The 20711-nt window shown below is 37.6% G+C and overlaps 1 protein-coding gene across 3 annotated transcripts in view; it reads left to right on the top strand.

Annotated features, from left to right (window-relative positions):
* DOCK4 (dedicator of cytokinesis 4) overlaps nt 1–20711 on the top strand; it is a 480387-nt gene that overhangs the window by 417003 nt on the left and 42673 nt on the right. For 2 of the 3 annotated variants that reach the window (XM_010344060.3, XM_010344067.3), the window contains exons 31-37: nt 1108–1256; nt 2966–3051; nt 7512–7538; nt 7683–7778; nt 8666–8726; nt 13073–13166; nt 20062–20210. In XM_010344060.3, coding sequence (XP_010342362.3) covers nt 1108–1256; nt 2966–3051; nt 7512–7538; nt 7683–7778; nt 8666–8726; nt 13073–13166; nt 20062–20210 — 662 coding nt within the window. The remainder of the gene's footprint in view (nt 1–1107; nt 1257–2965; nt 3052–7511; nt 7539–7682; nt 7779–8665; nt 8727–13072; nt 13167–20061; nt 20211–20711) is intronic. The other variant, XM_003921080.4, reaches the window with a different exon arrangement.

Genomic DNA, 20711 nt, shown 5'->3' on the forward strand with positions numbered 1-20711 from the left:
TCTAAAGTCATTTATACTGTACCTATGTGCTATGAATCTATAGTGTTACTGGAAAATTACCCTCCTTCCTGAAGCCAGCTGTCTTTCTTCTCAGCCTCCCAACTTGTAAGTTCTAAGTGAATGCTCTCATATGCTTTCAGCCATGATGCTGAAGGTTAGCTCTTGAGTATATTTTTCATAGCATGCAATAGTCATATAATAGAAATAGAAACTTAGGAAATTTAATAAAGAAGATTAGCATAATAGACTTAACACTCACCTGCTATATGAAATCATCTGTGTTCATACCATTCCCCACCTTCCTTTCCTCTGAATTATCAATACCATACCTTTTAGCACTTGGTAGTACATCATTGTGGGTTCACTATTGTTACATTTTTGTCTTTTCAGAAAATGTTTACATTCTCTTGTGGGGGACCACTATTTCGATTTTTATTTAGGCTGTGAATTTATTATGTTAAGAAAAAACACAAGGGGCCCAGCCCAGTGGCTCATGCCTATAATCCCAGCCCTTTGAGAGGCTGAGGCAGGTGGATGGCCTGAGCCCAGGAGTTCAAGACCAGACTTGGTAATGCTGTGAGACCCCATATCTATTTTTAAATAAAACAAAAACCACTCAAGAAAAATTATACAGATAAGAACCACTTTTTTTCATATACAAAAAACACCCATAATCTCACCATCCAGAGATAACCTCTGTGGTTAACATTAGATAATGCTCTAGACTAAGATATATATGTGTGTTTGTGTGTGTTTGTGTGTATTTTAATGAAAAATGTTCCTATACATACTGTATTGCACCTGCATTTTGCTTTTTCACTTAAGTATATTGAAAAACTTCACCTATATTATCTTTCTTCACCTTTATTCTTAGTGATCGCATAAAAATTTTAATGTATGCAAGTACAATAATGTACATAACCAACTCCTGATGATTTATATCATTTTAATTGTATCTCATAGGTTATTTTCTTATATTTTCTTGTTTGAGGAGACAACTATAATTCAGTATACTTGTGGCAATTGTTTTAAACAGATTTTATATTAATTTTCTGAAATCATATTAAGATTGAATATATTGGAACTCAAATGTTTTTCTCACTTTAGGAGAGCACAAGCTTCACTTTATCCCTGCGCTAATTGGCCCCTTCCTAGAAGTGACCTTGATACCCCAGCCGGATCTTCGAAATGTCATGATTCCAATTTTTCATGATATGATGGACTGGGAGCAGAGGCGGAGTGGCAACTTTAAACAGGTAGGCAGAAGTGCTCCTCAGAAGTTGTGGAAGAGTTTCAGCTCTTCTGAAGCATCTATGAACTTCCAGATTCTACTCCAAGTTGGGAAGTGAACACTGGGCCATCAGACCTGGATTCCATCCTGGCCCATCCACTCCTAAGCCACACAGCCGTGGATACTTCTCAGATCCTGTGTTGACCTGAGCCTCCAGTGAATCCCTGAAAATCATTTGATTCCCTTTCAGCTAAAAAAATTTGTGATTTTGCAGGTCTATATTTAAGAACTTGCAGAGACTTTATTTGCACCCAGTTGGACACAGAGCCAAAGAATCAGAGAGTTAATGATTCTTAAACTCATTGAGCTCTCAGTGGTCTGCACATTTGTATTTGGTTAATGGCTTAGCTTTGAGCATTTGATTCCCGGTATGTTTTATTTCTTTACCTGAAGCATTGAGAATTAATTTAAAGGAGAAAGCAGTGGAAATTCTTATAAAGGAGATTCCACGAAAATGAGTTTACCATTTCTCATTGACATAGGTTCTAATAGTTATGCTCCAGTTTTGGGAAAACAGGCATTCTTATTACAAAACCAGATCTCTTAAGGAATCCACTGCTTTTGTCCTGCCAGGTCCTTCAATTTAGAGATAGTAGGCCTACTGTCTGTTCACAGAGTCACTGCACAAACCTGTGTGCCCACAGGATTTGGCACTACCTCATGCTTCTCCAAAGAAAGCCTCTCAAATCTCAGGACTAGTTGTCAACTGATCAAGCAATCTGACTGCAGACATGGAACCCTCCTGTGGCCAAAAGCATGGGCGTTTCCCCTGTATCAATACACACATTTATTTTCAAGAAAACTAATAGGTGAATAAAAGACCATTTAAAAACTGTGCATAGGAAAGAAAAACCCACTTTTCTTCCCCTTTGTCTTTATCTTTTGATTGAAATTCAGTTTAAAGGAATAATTGGGCTTAGTCCTTTGACGAAGTCAAATATTCCTTCCAATCCTTAATTGTTTTAATTTTCTCTGGCTATAGAGAAGTCTTTCATTTTCTGTCTCTTCTGACTCAGATAGATGAAAGGATATTTTTTTCATTCCTGATATTCAAGTTCCAAAGGATTTATATCCTGGAAAATATAAATGTTTTGACTACAGTTTTCAGGAAATATGTCCTTTCTCTTGCTGCTTATTGCTGACTTAGACTATTTCTATGGATCTACCATCTGTACATGGATAAGGCAAGTTCTCAACTTCAGCAAAGATTCAGTGCAACCTCAAACTGTTTTGAGAAAGAAAATAGATGTAAAACACATCAAAGATTTAAATTAATGTATGTGGATATGTTAGTTTCCCGATGTCCTTATATATCGTGATGTTTAAAAAAAAAAAAAAAGGAAAAAGAAACAGGACTTGCCAGTTTTTATAGCTCCTAAAAAAGAATTCAAGCATTTAAACTGGGCTGCAAGCATTTGTGTTTGAATCAACAAATAGATAGATGTCTTTGGCAGCAGTAAACGCTACCCAGCCGGGAGTGTGAAGTCATGTAACTCCCTCTAGATTAGTCCCTTAGAATTCCAAAGGGATGCCTGCTATTAACCATAGCTGATAATGTCACTTTCACAGAATTTACCGTAGCTTTTTCCTTGACATAAATAAATACGTTTTAACTTGCCTAGAAATCCTGCTTGTGAAGGGGAGGAAAGAGAATAATATTTGGATATGTTTCAGGTGGAAGCCAAGCTAATTGACAAACTGGATAGCCTGATGTCAGAAGGCAAAGGTGACGAAACATACCGAGAGCTCTTCAACAGTATGTGAGTAATATGTTTATCTCAAGTTGATTCTATTCCGGGGATTTGGTGTCAGTATTGAGCCTCTCTGCACCACGGTAGCTGAGAGCTGCAAAGACAGCTTATGTCTCACAGGAGTGCTTTGTCTTTGTGGAGTGTGAAATAAAGGATAATTGCCTAACTCTGGCAAATGGATCTTATTATGTTGATGATTAGGCATGTCTCCCTATTTTAATCTCTGATTAGGACAGGTCGCATATGTTACATAACAAATCTCACTCTTTTCATGCCTGATAATTTAAAAACCATTGCTGTAAGATAATGATTTTAAGTGGGGTTACAAGTGGGAGAGGAGAAAAGGGATGTGATTGTAATGTTTGTGTGCACCATTTTCCAAAGCAAGATACTGTTGCTGATTTGCTACTGGAAGATTAACCTAATTTGCATCTGTTCTTCAGCACCTGATTTAATTCATTGATACTGATTGTTCACTCAGCATTAATTGTATCCTAAATGTTTTTTATTAGAATATCACAGAAGTAAATCACTTGTAGTAAATTATGTGTTTTGGATTTGTATGGAAGATAGAGAAATAATGGAATGCTGTAAAAAGACTTTAAGGTTGCCCTACCCATAGAATTCGATCATAGCCATAGGATGAATTGCTTGTACCAAGTATTCATGCATTGTGTTTAAATGGCCAGAAAATACAGTGAGAATGTTTTAGTGCTTTGAGATTTCACTTATGGCATTTGTTGTCTCTATAGCTTCCTATGGATCCTAGTCATTTTCAAATCTAACATATGCAAAGTGTTTCTTTTTGAAAGAATTCCCTTATTGTGCTTGAAAAATGTTTGCAGTTTTTTCAGAAGTACAAACTCATTCAGTAACACATTTTTGTATGACAAAATACATTTGTATTTATATTTATGCCCAAGTATCACCTAAAACTAAATATCAGTGCTTTAGTATTGATGGCCATGTGCAAAACTTTGTAATTCATTTTATGATCATGAATTTACAACACTAGAAACATTAATGTAAAGGCTTGAAGAATATTATTAGTGACTAATAGGTTAGATAGATTTCAGCTTGCCTGATTAAAAATTATCTTGAAGCTTTTAGGAAAATTACATTAAAAGGAAAAGCCAAGAAGGTATAGAGATTTCCTGTGGGAATGGTGGGTGATAAAATACATTCTTTGTACTGGATTCTGAACAATATCATTTTTTTCTTGTATGGTAATTAAACCAGAAGTTTTTATAATTATTCACCAAAACCTCATTCATTCTAGTGTACAAAGCTTCAGTCTTTCATGACAGCTGGAGTTTAGCAAGATTTCTGATTAAAATCTCATCCAGTATAATAAATTGCTTTTGAAAACTGCTCTCATTTCAGCTACTAGTTTGTGGTTTGAACAAAGGACCAAAATGAGCAAGCACTCAGTGAAATGAATCTCTTGAGATTTATGATTAATTATTTATAACAAATTCACAAGATTAGTAAATACTCACATAGTTCTATAATGCCTCTTATCTACTTTAATAAAGGCTTGATAGTATGTAGTTTTGATTGCTTGTGTATAAATATGACTTTGAAATAGAAGATGTACCTTGACATTAGAATCAAACCAATAATTAAATATTAAGCCGCTATAATTAGGACTATTTTAAGGTGTCTTATTCATTCAATAGAGATTTTTATACTTTTGTTGATTTTTAGAATATTACTAGAAATGCTACTATAAATCATTTCCTTTCATGCTCTTATAATCAATATATTGGGAATAAATCAAATCTAAAGTGATACTTAAGTATCATTACTACCCGAGCACAAGAAAGAAGGTGCAAATCTTACTTTATTTCAGGAAACAATAATTGCTTTTTTGGCAACAGAAATCACAATGAATTAGTATAATCACAATGAGTCACTGCACACATGATGAATTAGGAACACATACTGTTATGGTACACATTCTCATTTGTTCCACGTAATTCATGTCTAAAACTTCTTAAAATTTGTTCTGAAGCTAAAAAGCTGTAAGTAGCTCACTGCTTCCTGAATTGTAGTGCTTGCCAAAATGGCCCCCTTGGAGTAAGACTTTAAATTTGTCTAGTACCTTCCTGTCTAAGAACTCAACTTGTCTTTCCCTAACCCCAAACATTATCTTCATTAATATCTACTGCATTTTTTTGAAATAAGTTTTTAAAAGATTTATTCATTTTGATAACACTGAAATTCTAGATTATAGACACCAATATGCAATATCCAGAACAGAGTATCACAGCTAAATTCTGCTTCTCCTGGCTCCCCTTGATTCACTCATTCTGGTGTATTTATTGGACATTCCCCAGGGCTGGGCATGCAGCAGTGACTGTACTATAGGAGCACACAGTAGGTCTACCAATAGTCTTGGGGATTCCAAAGGCACTTTCCAGAAGAAGTAACATTCATCTGAAGTCTTTCTTAGTCTTTCACTCTGCCTTCTCCTATGTACTTCTAAATAATTCAGTAAGACTCCACATTATTTCAAAGATTTTCAGTCACACATTTAATTATCATTTGGAGACAGAGAATTCGTTATGTGACACCATACCTTACATCTCTAACTCTTCTATTTGGATTAAAAAGAGCATGCACATATTAGAGTGATGACTTTCACATAACCCCATTGTGATACTGAGAGGAAGATTAAGGGTCAAATCCCCGACACACACACAGGTTTCTTTCACTGAGTGAAAACCTATTGAGCAGTGTCATCCCTGCAGGGCCGTGGCTTATCTTGCTCCCAAGTGTTATGAAGTTCTATTGCATAGAACAGACCAGCCTTATCACTTAGCAATGAGAAACCACTTTTCACTGTTATTAGGGCTCCCTGTATGCTCAATGTGGGCACGTGGGCATTATTACGGAGCAAATGAAAATACGCACTCTCACCCAGGTTACCTCTTCTCTTCTTGCTGATGGCCTCTCTTTCTCAGTTTGTATCAGGTAAACAGGGAAATGGCAAGCTTCCCAAGAGAGGGAACAAGGCTGGCTGAGCACACAGATGATCTGGGTTCTAGACTCAGTCCTAACATTTGGTCTTGAGTTAGTCAAGGAAACAGGCTGTGCAGAATTTTGCCTCTTCTTTCAAGAGGATTATGTAGCTCTTACTCCATCAGAAGTCTGTGCAAATTCATGAAACTTATGCCCATAAAAGAAGGCTCTGTGTATTTTTAGAGTTATTACTTAACTTGAGTTCTTTGTTATTCAGCCTCTAAAGTATATGAGGTGTGGGCTGTCACGGGGAAATTTCGACATCATTCTGCATTGCTTTTTGGCAGACAGATTTTCATTTGAGTTCAATACCAATTTGCAATTGAAGCCTGAAACAGGTGCTGTGCAGAGGTTTTTAAAAGAAAACACATTTTAAACCAACTAGGGGACCTTCCTCTGGAGGACTGGTCAGGGCAGATTCCATTCCTTTCATATGCAGTCTCTACTTTTAACCTAAGAAACAGTTTAGTATAAATGAGAAAAATGGGACCAGGGATACATAGGAAACAGAGGAGAAGACAAGACAGAAGGCTGGGCACAAGAGAAAGAGGTGGGAGGACAAGAGAAAGCTTTGACAAAACAGCTTTCTTCTTTAATGTTTATTTTTGACCTAAGTACATATATGTTATGTTTAGATTGTACTTATAAGAAATGTTTTCTCTCTTATTCCTGAAACTAAGGTGAAAGACAAATAAGATTTTAGACAGAAATGACTGTCATTAAATTTGGAGAGGCAGGGAAGAATCTACATATTGCTATGCTTATGTTCTTACCTTTATCTTTTGGGGAAAGTCCGGTCATAAAGCCTTTGCAAAGTACGCTGTTAATTTGCTGAGAGGTGGGAGTGAAAGTAACACAGATTCTAATTATCGTGATTGTTGTTATTTTGTGTTTACATAGTGTCTCTGCTCCCAGGTGCTTAGGATTAGGGGAGATGTAGGAGGAGAGAGGTGGTTTGGTACTTGTCATCAATCTGCTGTAACAACCGAATAGAAAATCTTCTGTGATTAGTGACAAAATGAATGAAACTGTTGAGTGAGTGCACAGATAGTACAATATGTATTGAGTGGGCAAATGTTAAGTGAAAGGAAAAAACGCAAAACGTCATACCGTCTGTACAAGGATTTTCCTGTGGCAGTTGCATTGCAGTAAAATTGCTTGGATGAAGATGCATTCCACTGAGAGGTAGGAAAACATTTTTATGTGAATAAAGCAAGATCTTGCTTGAAAGTAAACTTGGAGGCACTCCTGTTTTCCCTTTTTGCAGTGTTATTTGATGTGGTAAGACTCAAGCCTCTGTGAGTGTAAGAGAGAAGCTAGGAAAAAATGTCTTTGAGCTGTGAGATGCTTGTATATTTTGAAAATGTGATTATATGCATGTGTTTGTATTTTATGACTTGGATAATCTGAAAATCAATTTGCTTTGTCAATGCTTCCTGGATTAGAATTCCACTATTTGGTCCCTATCCTAGGTAAGACATTGTTTGCAAATTGTGCTACTTGTGAGATGTTGCAGTGGTTGCTAAGGCATTTAAGGTACTGATGAAAGTAAAATGGTTGTCATGGTGACTGATAAAAATAAATGTTGCAAATGCCCTGGGTTCTTTCTTTTCCAGTCTACTAAAGAAAATTGAGCGGGAAACATGGCGGGAAAGTGGCGTTTCATTAATTGCTACTGTAACTCGTCTAATGGAGAGGTTGTTAGATTACAGGTAAGCTGAGTCGCACGTTTTCCAGATATGCTGCACTACAGTTCGAAAGTCAGATAGAATACAATCACCATTCCACTCGCGTGAGTCCTCAGTTGATTCTCAGACCACAGAACCTGGTGCACTGAGATAATGAACTTTTCACCAGCTGGTTCACAGCCGTTAATTTGGGGTTTTGTTTCTTTTTTATTTTGTTTTTTGATAGTTTGAAGGATTGGTGAATTGAGAGGATTCTCAGAATCTCTGAGAGTTCTCAAAAAATAAAAATAAAAAGAATCTTTATTTTGGTATTTAAACTCAGCCACTAGAACCAGTAGACTCTATCTATTTTAGGGTGAAAATAATGTAACAGAGTTGTACAATCATGCTATTCTCTTATAAAGAGGATGTCAGTGGGATGAAACTCACCCTGTCACCTTCTTTGGACCTTTTTTATTATTATTATTTTTATGTTATCTAAACTGTCAAAGTAGTTCATTCCACTTAAATGCATGGTGATTTGGTTTTATTTCAGGAATGAAATCCTCATTCTTGTTGCTAATGGCCAGGCTTACCGCCGCTTCTCACCCCACTGTAGGAAGCGTACAGTAATACACTTTCACTCCTCTAACTGCCTCAGCCCTGTGTCCACTGAGAGGGAGCATAATCTTGATATGGCAATGAAATTCTTAACAGAAACTGATGCCCAGGAGTCTCTGACTCCCCAACTTCCTCAGAGATTATCAGTCCTTGGAGTATGTATCTAAACGGATGCTTGCCATGCAAATTGCTTCCGGTCTCTAAAAGTGGCTTTTTTTTTCCTTCCTTTCTTTTTTTCCCCCAAAAAGAACAAACTGTGTTTGTCCCTAGGAAGGAAGTTCTGAGTTCTGACTATTGCTTTTTGTTTTTAGGGACTGCATGAAAATGGGAGAGGTAGATGGCAAAAAGATTGGCTGCACAGTTAGCCTTCTGGTTAGTAAACGGTTCCCCTTTTTCTCCTTGTCTCCTAATATTTATTTTTCCCCAGAAGTACTGTGTTTTGTTGGTGTTTAATCTGAAATGTGATGTTTCTTAAAAGAGTTTTTTAATATTCGCAAGTGTTTCTAAAAGAAGCGTAGGAGCCGCAGGTTAAATGAAAGCCCAGGATATCCTCAGCCCCGGACATTACAAAGTGCAACCCCTGCATTCCCCACAGCCCTAATAAGAGACCCCTGTGGGATCCCAGAGTGATGCCATCGGGTTCCCCAGTTGCATTGCATCACCCTCCTAGAGTCTTGTTGCTGACCTAGGAAAAGGCACTGTGTCCCCCATTAGAAGTCTTTCTACTTTTGTCTAGCAATCTCTTTGTCCTTCTTTTCCTTCCTCAGAGAGTGATATGCAGTCTACATTTTAATAAATATTAGTGATCTCTTTTGTGAACAAATGACAGTTTTCTATTTAACATGCTAATTTTCATTCTATCTTTTTTGCAGATTGAATTCATAATAGCACTTTTGTTAAAGTTGCTCCATAACTAAGATGACCAAGCAGGACATTTTTGAGGGTAAAATTAACACTCTGTAAAGATAGCAGGCTAATCCAAGCTGTCCTGGGCAAACCAAAATTTATATAAAACATCACAGAACTATATTAAATAGAATGATATTCTTACCACAAAGCAAAGGAATAGCCCTACATTTAGACATTTATTTTTCATAGTTTAACACGTCAAAGTTTTTGATAAGTTCCTTAATTGGATGGGAAGAAATTAGGAAAACAGATAAAAAGTCACAAGAAAGCAGAAACTCTGAGCTTTGAAGGACTGTGACAGGAGTAAACAAAGTAATACAAAACAAAACAAAAAGACTGAAACTGATGAGCTAAGAAAAGATGAAATCGAAGTGGGGCAAAAAAGAATTTCAAGGTGCAAGCAAATAGAGAATGATATGGCACGCATGTGAGGAACTCAAATGATCAGTATGGGAAAATATGAAATACAGGAAAAGTCTAGTTCTATATTTGTGACTCTCATGATTTCTTTTTCTTATTTTTTGTGGAATAAATGAATCCTTGCCATCTATTATATTCTAAGTACTTGCAGCGTCACTCTTATCCTTACTCTGATCATTTGAGTTCCTCACATGCCGTATCGTTCTCTATTTGCTTGCACCTTAAAATTCTTTTTTGCACCACTTCGACTTAATCTTTTCTTAGCTCATCAGTTTCAGTCTTTTTGTTTTGTTATGTTTTGTATTACTTTGTCTACTCCTGTCACAGTCCCTCTTCAAAGCTCAGGGTTTCTGCTTACTTGTGACTGTCTTTTTATCTGTTTTCCTCATTTCTTGCACTGCTCTTCATCTCTGAGTCTGTGACGGTATCTATCTTTATCCCACCCACTGCCTCCTCCGCATTTTTAATCTAATTGTTACATCTCCACCTCCAGTATCAGTCCCTAAAAATGGTGAGACCTAAGCATCCTCTATCAGGCCACATCTTGTTCACTGACATAGTTTTTTCGTTAGACCCAACAGTAATCTGCAGACCATCAGCCTAGGCTTACTGGGTCAGACCATTGACCTCTGCTGTCAGTACTCATGTCTAACCTTGACCATAGTCATTCCCTCTCTTAAATTTCCTAGTCGATTGTCCAATTTCTTGCCTGCTTTTGCCAGCCTCTCATCACAGTCAAGACCTTGAACCTGAGTTACGTCCTGCTTGTGTGTCAATGTTGAGAGAAAAGCTAAGTGCTTGATAAGCTTTACATCTTTTTCTGTCTTCTTAACCCTGGTTCTACCTCAACTCCAGGCACAAAGCCTCATAAATAACCTCAAAGCAAAGCCTTTACCTTTCCCCAAAGTAATCCTCTCCATTCTTCCATCTTCTTTCACAAGTACCTTCCATTTGGAGATGAACAAATAAATGTAGACCTTATGTTCATTTCCTCAGTTGGTATAAAAGAAGGGATCACTTCCTTGGATGAAAGAATTAATGCTCTGCCCTTAATGTATTTACTCCAGTCTCCCAGTAGGAATACACCTGAGATTTAATATAGTAAACTTGTGTGCCTCCATTACTAACCACTTGAGACATTATCCTGATAGCTTTGAACTAACCCAGAATAGTCCTTCCAGAAAATTTTAATACTTTGAAAGCTCTACTTATTTCAAATTAGCATAAGAATATGTATTAAAGAACCAAATATATCACTTTGAAGATAATCTTTTTGGCTTCTATTCCATATGGAAAGTTCTTGATGCTTTCTATTAGCAATATGGTTCTCTTCAGCTACTCACTTCCTCTTAGAGACTTCTCTTAACTCTTTGGAAAAGTCCATTCCAGATTGTCTTCAAGAGAGCTTTGGCATCCCATACAAGATCCGAGTTAAATTGGTTTAAAAAAAACAAAAGATATTATTTGACATGACTAATAACAGGAAATGTAATTATTGTTTTGTTCTTTGTGCCATACACTTTGTCAGACATTTGGAAGATAATCTACTGACTGGAGAGATTTTTTTTTAAGAGAACTATTTATTTAGAATGATTACTTGTTTTGTTCTCAAAGCTGCTTCTTACCAGAAAGCTATTAGAGCAAATCATCCTTTAATAATATAAAAGCCTGCTGTGGAGTTATTAGACTTGTGTTTATGGTACAACAATTCTTGCTAATTAAAATTATTTTGGTTATAATAAGAGAGACGTGAATAGCATTATTTACTGAGCTTTGTAAAGAATGCCAAGATCTACAGGAGTCAAGAGTAAAAGAGGGAGGATAATGGTATAAATTTAAAAAAATATATGATGCATTTGACTTAATATAGTGTCTCAAAGTTAGTCTTCAGATTGAAGAATAGGCATCTGTTAGGTAATGAGCAGAAAGTACATTTGATAGCAGATCCTCAGGCTTCAACCCCAAGTACCATTTCAGCAGACACATTTGCTAGGTTAGTCCATTACCAAAGCCCTGTCTAGCTAATCAGCTTCAAAAGTTTTTAGAATTCCTGGTCTTTCCTCCTTAGAAAAGCCTGTTGTTCCTTCAAGTCAACAGATTTATCTCCTCATCACTGATTTTCTCTTCTAACACATACCAACTAGCATCAATTAAAGCAGCAACAACAAGTCGTAATAGTAGTTCAAATGCCTCCAGCAGAGATTTCATAATCAACAATGATTTGCTCACTAAATGTGTCTTGTTTGGAGACTCACTTTTGCTAGAATCCAACTTCATTTATATTCACTTTTATGTTGACTAAGTTCAGTGAGGACTCATGTACTTTATAATGTGGTGAAGGAGTAGCTTTGGATGCTTATCAGTATGTCTTTAAAATGCCAATAGAGACCAGGCTCAGTGGCTTATGCCTGTAATCCCAGCACTTTGGGAGGCTGAGGCAAGTGGATCACTTGAGGTCAGGAGTTCGAGACCAACCTGTATATCATGGCAAAACCCCATCTCTATTAAAAATACAAAAAATTAGCTGGGCATAGTGGTACACACCTATAATCTCAGCAACTCAGGAGGCTGAGGCAAGAGAATCACTTGAACCTGGGAGGCAGAGGTTGCAGTGAGCTGAGATTTCACCACTGCACTCCAGCATGGGTGACAAAGTGAGACTCTCTGTCTAAAAATAAAATAGCCAACATAATGTGTCCAGTTAAGTAAAAGTTTAGTTTTTGTTAAAAACATTTTAGAGATGTTTCGTAAGATCTAAATACTTCTTAGTAAACAGATATTTTCAATAAGCATGTTTCTACAATAATAATTGAAATAAAATCTCATATTATTAGTCCCTTTATGTTTTGGACATAAATTGGAAACATTTGAAGTCTAACACGAGCAGGAAATGCAGAATAACATCTTAAAAATAAAGCCTTTTTATTTACCCTCTTTCACATTCTTTTACATTGCTTTTGCTCATCCTTACCTGTATGTCTTGGAGACTTTTTTCTTTAGAGCAAACTATCTTTGAAATTTAAAATTAAAGAAACTATCTTGTGACTATCAATCAGCAAATTTAATAAATGGGTTAATCTGTTACATATTTTTTATATTTTTAGTTGAACAAGCTGATTGTTCATTGACATTTAAACTAACAAAAAAATCATAAAAAGTGAAGAACTATGAATCAGCAGTAAAACCCAAGATGCCAACTTATCCAATAATTGCTAGGAAATAACTGACACCATCACTGAGCCACCTTACTTCATTTTTGGAGATATTTACAGGGAAAAATGCATCAGTTCTCTTGGCTCTAGACATGGAACTTCAGCAGAGTAAAAGGCAGATAATTGTAGGCCTGAATGTTGAGAAACTATCCATACCTGTACTCTTTTTTTTTACAGAACTTTTATAAGACTGAACTGAATAAGGAAGAGATGTATATACGCTACATTCACAAACTCTATGATCTGCATCTCAAAGCACAGAACTTTACAGGTAATTCTGTCTTTTGGCATTGGAGAGGGGGCTGGGCACTGGTGTATTAAGCATGATGATCCTCTGCTTTTTATAATTAGAGTGGAACAATCAAGCATTTTTACTTTAAAATTAAAATTTATTTTTAATTAGATATATATTTCTACAGATTCTATATGTATCATATACATGATACACACATCTAGGTTGTTTGACTATATCTCTTTGCATATTTTTTCAGAGGTGGCTCTTGAGATTATAAAATACATATATAACTTTTTACAGTCTGCTTATAGTTAGTATTTTACCACTTCAAGTTTGTATTAGTCTATTTTCACACTGCTAATAAAGACATAGCCAAGACTGGGTAAATTATAAGAAAAAGAGGTTTAGCAGACTCACAGTTCCACATGGCTGGGGAGGCCTCACAATCATGGTGAAAGGCAAAAGGCACGTGTTACATGGTGGCAGACAAGAGAGAATTTGTATAGGGAAACTCCCCCCTATAAAACCATCAGATCTCGTGAGACTTATTCACTGTCATGAGAGCAGCATGGAAAGACCCTCCTCCATGATTTAGTTATCTCTCACTGGGTCCCTCCCATGACACACAGGAATTGTGGGAGCTATGATTCATGATGAAATTTTGGTGGGTACACAGCCAAACCATATCAAAGTTAAATGTGGGAATTTTACAACTAGATAGGTCTTATGATTCTCCCCACTGTATGTTATAGTTGTCATATATATAATATACATTGTCAGCCCCATCAGATAATGTCATAATCTTTACCTTTCAATAGTCATACATATTTTAATGAATTTAAGGGGATAAAAATACTTCATTCTATTTACTCAGATGTTTACCATTTTTGTTATTCTTTCTTCATTCATTAAGTTCCCAGGTTCCTTCTGTTATTATAATATTTTCATTCAATCTGAAGAACTTGTTTCAGTATTTCTTTTAAAGCAGATCTAGTGGTGAAGAATTCTCTTAGTTTTCCTTTGTCTGATATTTCCTTCCCTTTATTTCATCTTCATCCCTAAAGGATATGTTTGCTGGATACAGTATTATAGGTGACCAGTTCTTTGGTTTCAGTACTTTAAAAATATAATTACACTGTGTTCTGGCCTTCATGGTGTCTAACAAGAAATATGCAGTCATTTAAATGACTTTGCCTGCAAGGCCAGGCATGGTGGCTCATGCCTGTAATCCAAGCACTTCAGGATGCCAAGGCAGGTGGATCACTTGAGCCCAGAAATTACAGACCAGCCTGGAAAACGTGGTGAAACCCATCCCCACCAAAAATACAAAAAATTAGCTGGGCATAGCCACACACGTCTGTAGTCCCAGCTACTCAGGAGGCTAAGGTAGATCACTTCAGCCTGGGAGGCAGAAGCTACAGTGACCGAAATCACACCACTATACTCCAGCCTGGAGGACAGAGCCAAAACTCTGTCCCAAAAAAATAATAAAAATAAATTACTCACCTACATGAAATATGTAATTTTTTTCTGTTTGTCTTTAGGGCTTTATTTTTGGTTTTCAGTGGTTTCATTATTACATGTATGGGCATGGTTTTCCTGTTTAGTTTAACCTGTTTGGGTTGGCTGAGTTTCTTGGATCTGTACGTTTATTTCCTTTACCAAATTCAGGCAGTTTCCAAGCATTATTTCCTTAAATCTATTTCTTTACCAGTTCCTCTCCTCATTTTGAGGACTGTAATGGCATGAATGTCTGGCCTTTTGATGTTGTTCCCTAGGTTCCTGGAACTTTGTTCATTTTTTTTCAACTACCTTTTTTTTCAGATCACTAATATCTATTGATTTAAGTATACTGATGTTCTTCTGTCACTTCATTTAGCTATTGACCTTTCCAGTGAAATGCTTTTTTTTTTTTGTATTGTATTATTCAGTTCTAAAATTTCCATGTAGTTATTTTCTTTTTACACCTTCAATTTCTTTGCAAAGAATGTCTATCTTTTTATTTATTCAAAAATGTTCACCTTTACTTCATGGAGCATGGCTATAATAACTGCTTCATAGTTTGTCTGTAATTCTAACATCTGCATCAAGTTGGGGTTGGCAACTGTTGATTGCATTTGCCCTTTGAGAGTTGTTTAGTTTTTTAAAAGTCAGATAATTTTGGATTATATTCTAGACCTTTTAAATATTATGTTAGAGGCCTCTGGATTCTGTTAAACTCTTTAGGAAGACATTAACTTTTTAAATTTTAGCAGATCGACATAACTACACTTGTGCACCTTGGAGATGAAATCTGACTTTATATACAGAGTTTAATATCCCTTTCTTAAGCTCCCTCCTCTCTGTGATCCTCCCCATTCTTCCTGCCTCCCAAGGGTTTCCTTTTTTAGTAATCTGGCTATAGAGCCAAGGCACGATCCTCTTCATGCCATGATGCACTCCTTGTAGTTGGTCTCTCTGTGGGCAAAGCAGTGGGAAAAAAAAAAAAAAAAAAAAAAAAAAAAAAAAAAAAAAAAAAAAAAAAACCTCGTTGAAGGCACTACTGCCATTGCCACGGCCCCCAAAGGCCCCCCTACAGTGTGCAACTTTGTTTCTGAGACTCAGTGTGAGGCCAGAAATGTCTACAGAGCTTTATCCCACAGGGGATCTTGTACCCAGTACTCTGACTAAAGGAACTTTTTTGGAACTTTTTCTATCTGTTCCCATTTGCAGTTCCAGGAAACAGAGAAGTCTAAGCCACGAGACATGAGAGGCAAAAAATAAAAGCAGATAATTAAATGTGATATGGTCATTCTTTGAGTATTAATTTCTTCCTCAGTCCATCTGCTCTTACTTACTTTTCAGAGTCCGCCAGTAGTTGTGTTAGATGGTCCCTCCAGGCTGTTTGGTTGTAGTCAGTGGGAGAGACAGGGTGGAATGTATGTACTCCATCTTAAACCGGACTCTTTAATTAGATTTGGGAACTACAAATCTTGGTTTTTTGCCACACTGTTCTTCCAAGGAACTCCTGAATCATGGCTCCTCCCCCAGCTTTAAAAGAGTAAGGGAATCCTTTCTGAAATGGTACTTATGTTTTCAGAATTTACACATTCCTCTAGCTGTGGTTCCACTGTCTTAGTTAATAGCATCACTGTTTACTCAGTCAGAAGACCCCGATGTATCTTCAGCTTTTCTAGCCTCCCTCACATAATCATTCATGAAGTTCTATTGATTCTGTTTCCGAAAAATCTCTCAAACCATTTCCTTTTCACTGTTCCCACTTTCACTGCCTCAGTTAGGCTTTCATCATTTCTCACCCAACTGCCTCTGAACAATCACCAGAGTTATTCTTTGGAACAGGAGTCAACAAACTACAACCTACAGGCTAGCCACCTGATTTTGTAAAGGAAGTTTTATAACAGCTCACCCATGTCCACTTATTTGTGTATTGTCTGTTTCTGCTTTTGCACCACAGTGGAAGAACTGAGTAGTAGAGACAAAGACCACAGCCTAAATTATTTACTGTGTGGCCCTTAAGAACAAGTTTGCCAACTCCTTCTCTAGATATCAGTCTCTTGTCAGTTTATGTATTCTATAAAATAAACTTAAATTCTTTATTTAAGATCTGTTGTAATTGAACCAACGCCTGTCTGTTCAGCCTCATCTTACCACTTGAACCACATCCCTTCCTTTCATCCTTCAGGATCGGCTCCGTCACCCTCTTTTCCATGCAGCCATCACCCTCCTGAAGTTTTTTTTCTTCTCTTTCTCTCACCATCTCCATGCCCCACAATCCTTCTCCCATAGGCTGGGTAATTTTTCTCATTGCATTTTTTCCAGATTTATTTGTTTTGTTTTGTTTTGTTTTTGAGACAGAGTCTCACTCTGGTACCCAGGGTGGAGTACAGTGGTGCAATCTCAGCTCACTGCAACCAACGCCCTCCGGGTTCAAGCGATTCTCCTGCCTCAGACTCCTGAGAAGCTGGGATTACAGGTGCCCACCACCCTGCCTGGGAAATTTTTTTTGTATTTTTCAGAGAGACAGGCCTAACTGATCTCAAACTGCTGGCCTCAGGTGATCCACCTGCCTCAGCCTCCCAAAGTGCTGGGATTGCAGTTCTGAGCCACCGCACCTGGCCCCAGATTTCTATTAAAGTACCTATCAAACCATTTTTTATTGATAATTGTATATTATATATTGCATATGTACATGCATGCATGTATATATGGATAATCTAACATTAAAAGGTTCCTTGAGAATAACACAGCAATGATGTTTTCTTTCTTTTTTTTTTTTTTGAGACAGGGTTTCACTCTGTCACCCATGCTGAAATGTATTGGCACGATCTTGGCTCACTGCAACCTCTGCCTCTCAAGTAGCTGGGACCACAAGCATGTGTCACCACACCTGGCTAATTTTTTTATTTTTATTTTTTGTATTTTTGGTAGAGACAGGGTTTTGCCATATTGTCCAGTCTGGTCTCAAACTCTTGAGCTCAGAAGATCCACCCACTTTGGCCTCCCAAGGTGTTGAGATTACAGGCGTGAGCCACATTGCCCGGCCAACAGTGATGTTTTCTTACCCTTAGTCTTCTCAGTGCTTAGAATAGTGCCTAGCAATGTGAGATTTAAATAAATGTTTCATGAGTTAATGTACCCTTTAATTAAATATTAACACCTGGTAAGCAGATTTTCTCTCTCAATATTGATAATTCTCAATTCAAAAAGGAAATACAAACAGTAAATTATTTTTAAAATTTTAAAGTTCATAAAAAGAGAAATGAGGGAGGGAACTGAGGACAAGCTATTCCAGATATATAACAGATATATTTTTGTTCTCTGAAATAAAGTCCAAATTTGTCTGATTATATTTCAAAAATGGATAAATCTTTTTTCTTTGTTTACTCAACTTGCAGTCCTTATGTTCCCCAAACTCATAAGAAATAAGTTCTTTTCCCACGTAACATTTTATTCTTCTCTGTTAGGTCATTTTTGTCCTTGGAGAAAGTGAAATTGATGGAAAACTTTTCTGTCTTTCTAGGATTCTGTACAAGTGACTTACCCTTTTCCAGCCTTTCATGACAGCATCCTTCATTCCTAATTCAACTCTACTCTTCTATTTCTTTTTGCATATTGGTGTCCTTTTAATATACTTCTCAAAATGGTAGAATGGGATTAATAATTTACTACTGCTTCCTCTAGACACAGTTTATCTCAGATATATGTTGTCATTTTCCCAAATCAAATTCTGAAACAGGTATAATGTGTCTTCACACCTTTTCCATGCCATCACTCAGTCATTTGTCAGTTTCATCTGATTGCCTGCCAATGCCTTCTTTTCCCAGGCTTTCCCAGGGCACCTCACCCACACCTGGCATTCCGCCCATCCCAGGACCTTATAAGACTAAGCCTGATTGGGAAAGCATCTGGGGACTGGAGACCTTCATTGCTCTTTTGGTTTTGGTTTTGGTTTGTGTTGTTTTCTTTGTTTTGTTTTGTTTTGTTTTGTTTTGTTTTGTTTTGTTGAGATGGAGTTTTGCTCTTGTTGCCCAGGTTGGAGTGCAATGGCCCAATCTTGGCTCACTGCAATCTCACCTCACAGGTTCAAGAGATTCCCCTGCCTCAGCCTCCTGAGTAGCTGGGATTACAGGTGCCTGCCACCACGCCCAACTAATTTTTCGTATTTTTATGGAGACAGGGTTTCACTATGTTAGCCAGACTGTCTTGAACTCCTGACCTCAGGTGATCCACCTGCCTCAGCTTCCCAAAGTGCTGGGATTATAGGCGTGAGCCACCGTGCCCAGCCTCTTTTTGTTTTTTAATTGTGCATAACATGAAATTTACCCTCTTAACCATTTTTAAGTGTACAGTTCAGTGGTATTATGTTCATATTGTCGCACTACTATTACCACCATCCACCTCCAGAACTTTTCCTTTTTTGAGATGGGAATCTTACTGAATCACCCAGATTAGTCTTAAACTCAAGTGATCCTCCTGACTCAGCCTCTCAAGTAGCTGAGACTACAGGCATGTGCCACCACACGTAGCCAATTTTAAAATATTTTTTTTTTAGAGACGAGGACTCATTATGTTAGCAAGGCTGATCTTGAACTCTTGGCCTCAGCCCCTGAGTACCTAAGACTACAGGCACAAGTCACTGTACCTGGCTCAGAATTTTTCTCATCTTCCCAAACTGAAACTCTGTACCCATTAAACACTAATTCCCCATTCCTTTTACCTCTAACAACCACTATTCTATTCTGTCTCTGTAAATTTGACCTTCATTGCCCTTGAAGTCATCACCAACAAACACCCCTACCCTCCCCAATACCCCTACCCTGCCCCACAAACACCGCTACCCTCCCCCACCAACACCCCATTCTCATCCAGCACTTCCACCCTCTCCAATCCCTGACCCTGTTGCTAGATTTTTTTCTTTCTTTTTTTTTTTTTTTTTTTTTTTGTCTTCACTCAACTCCTCTCTGGCTTCTCTCCTCACTAGTTTTAATTTTCAGCCCTTTATTAGCCTGAAGAATTTGCCATTTTTTGTTTCCTAAGCCTGCCCTTTGGAAGATGCTCATAGTCCCAAGGAACTTACTAGCAAACTCTCCCAGCACACAAAGTCCTGTCTCACCACATCTCTAAACCAGCAACAGCAAGATATCCTTGCACACTTTTATTATGACATAGCATACAGACATTTTAGGGAAAACAAAAAGCAAAGTGTGAAACAGAAAATACAGGGAAACCAAAAGATGAAGTACAGATCTCTGATAAGTCCAAGTCCATCCTCATTCATAACCCTGCTGCTGCATATATTCTGGGCATTTTTCTGCTATATCACGAAATTCAGAAAGTAGTATTTTTTCCCAGTTTGTCGGAAACTGGCCACTTTTGAGGGAATGTGGTTTGGGGTCCTGTCTCAATCATTGCCTTCCCACGTGACTTGCAGAAGCTGCATATACCCTCCTCCTGTATGACGAGCTACTGGAATGGTCTGATCGGCCCCTCAGGGAGTTCCTGACCTACCCCATGCAAACAGAATGGCAGCGCAAAGAGCACCTGCACCTCACCATCATCCAGAACTTTGACAGAGGCAAAGTAAGTGGCCCTGCCCCACCCGGGGTCCCTCCTGGGGTGATGGTGTTGATGTCCCTTTTCCTTTCTAGTTTATGAAGCCCACCTCCTTAAGCAGGGACCCTCACATTTTAATGCATATTCAAAGTACCCAAAAGCTTGTTAAAATGCAGATTCCTAGGCCCCACTCCTAGCCATTCAGATTCGTGGCTTGTCTGGCACAAGGCTAGGAATCTGTGATTTTAACAAGGACCCTAGGGGAGTTCAGTGTGTAACCATTTCATTACACTTTGATAAATACCAATTTAGAGATTTTGATCCCCAGTAACTTAGTTCACTCCTGACTGCTTTAGCAAAATGCCATAGACTGGGTAGCATATAAACAACAGAAATTTATTTCTCTGTCTGGTGAGGGCCATCTTGCTGTGTCTTCACATGGCAACATAACTCTCTGGGGCTTCTTTTATAAGGGCACTAATGCCAATCATGAGGGCTCCACCTTCATGACCTATCACTTCCAAAGAC

This window comes from Saimiri boliviensis, chromosome 10 (genome assembly GCF_048565385.1).
Source record: "Saimiri boliviensis isolate mSaiBol1 chromosome 10, mSaiBol1.pri, whole genome shotgun sequence".
Classification (NCBI taxonomy): Eukaryota; Metazoa; Chordata; class Mammalia; order Primates; family Cebidae; genus Saimiri; species Saimiri boliviensis.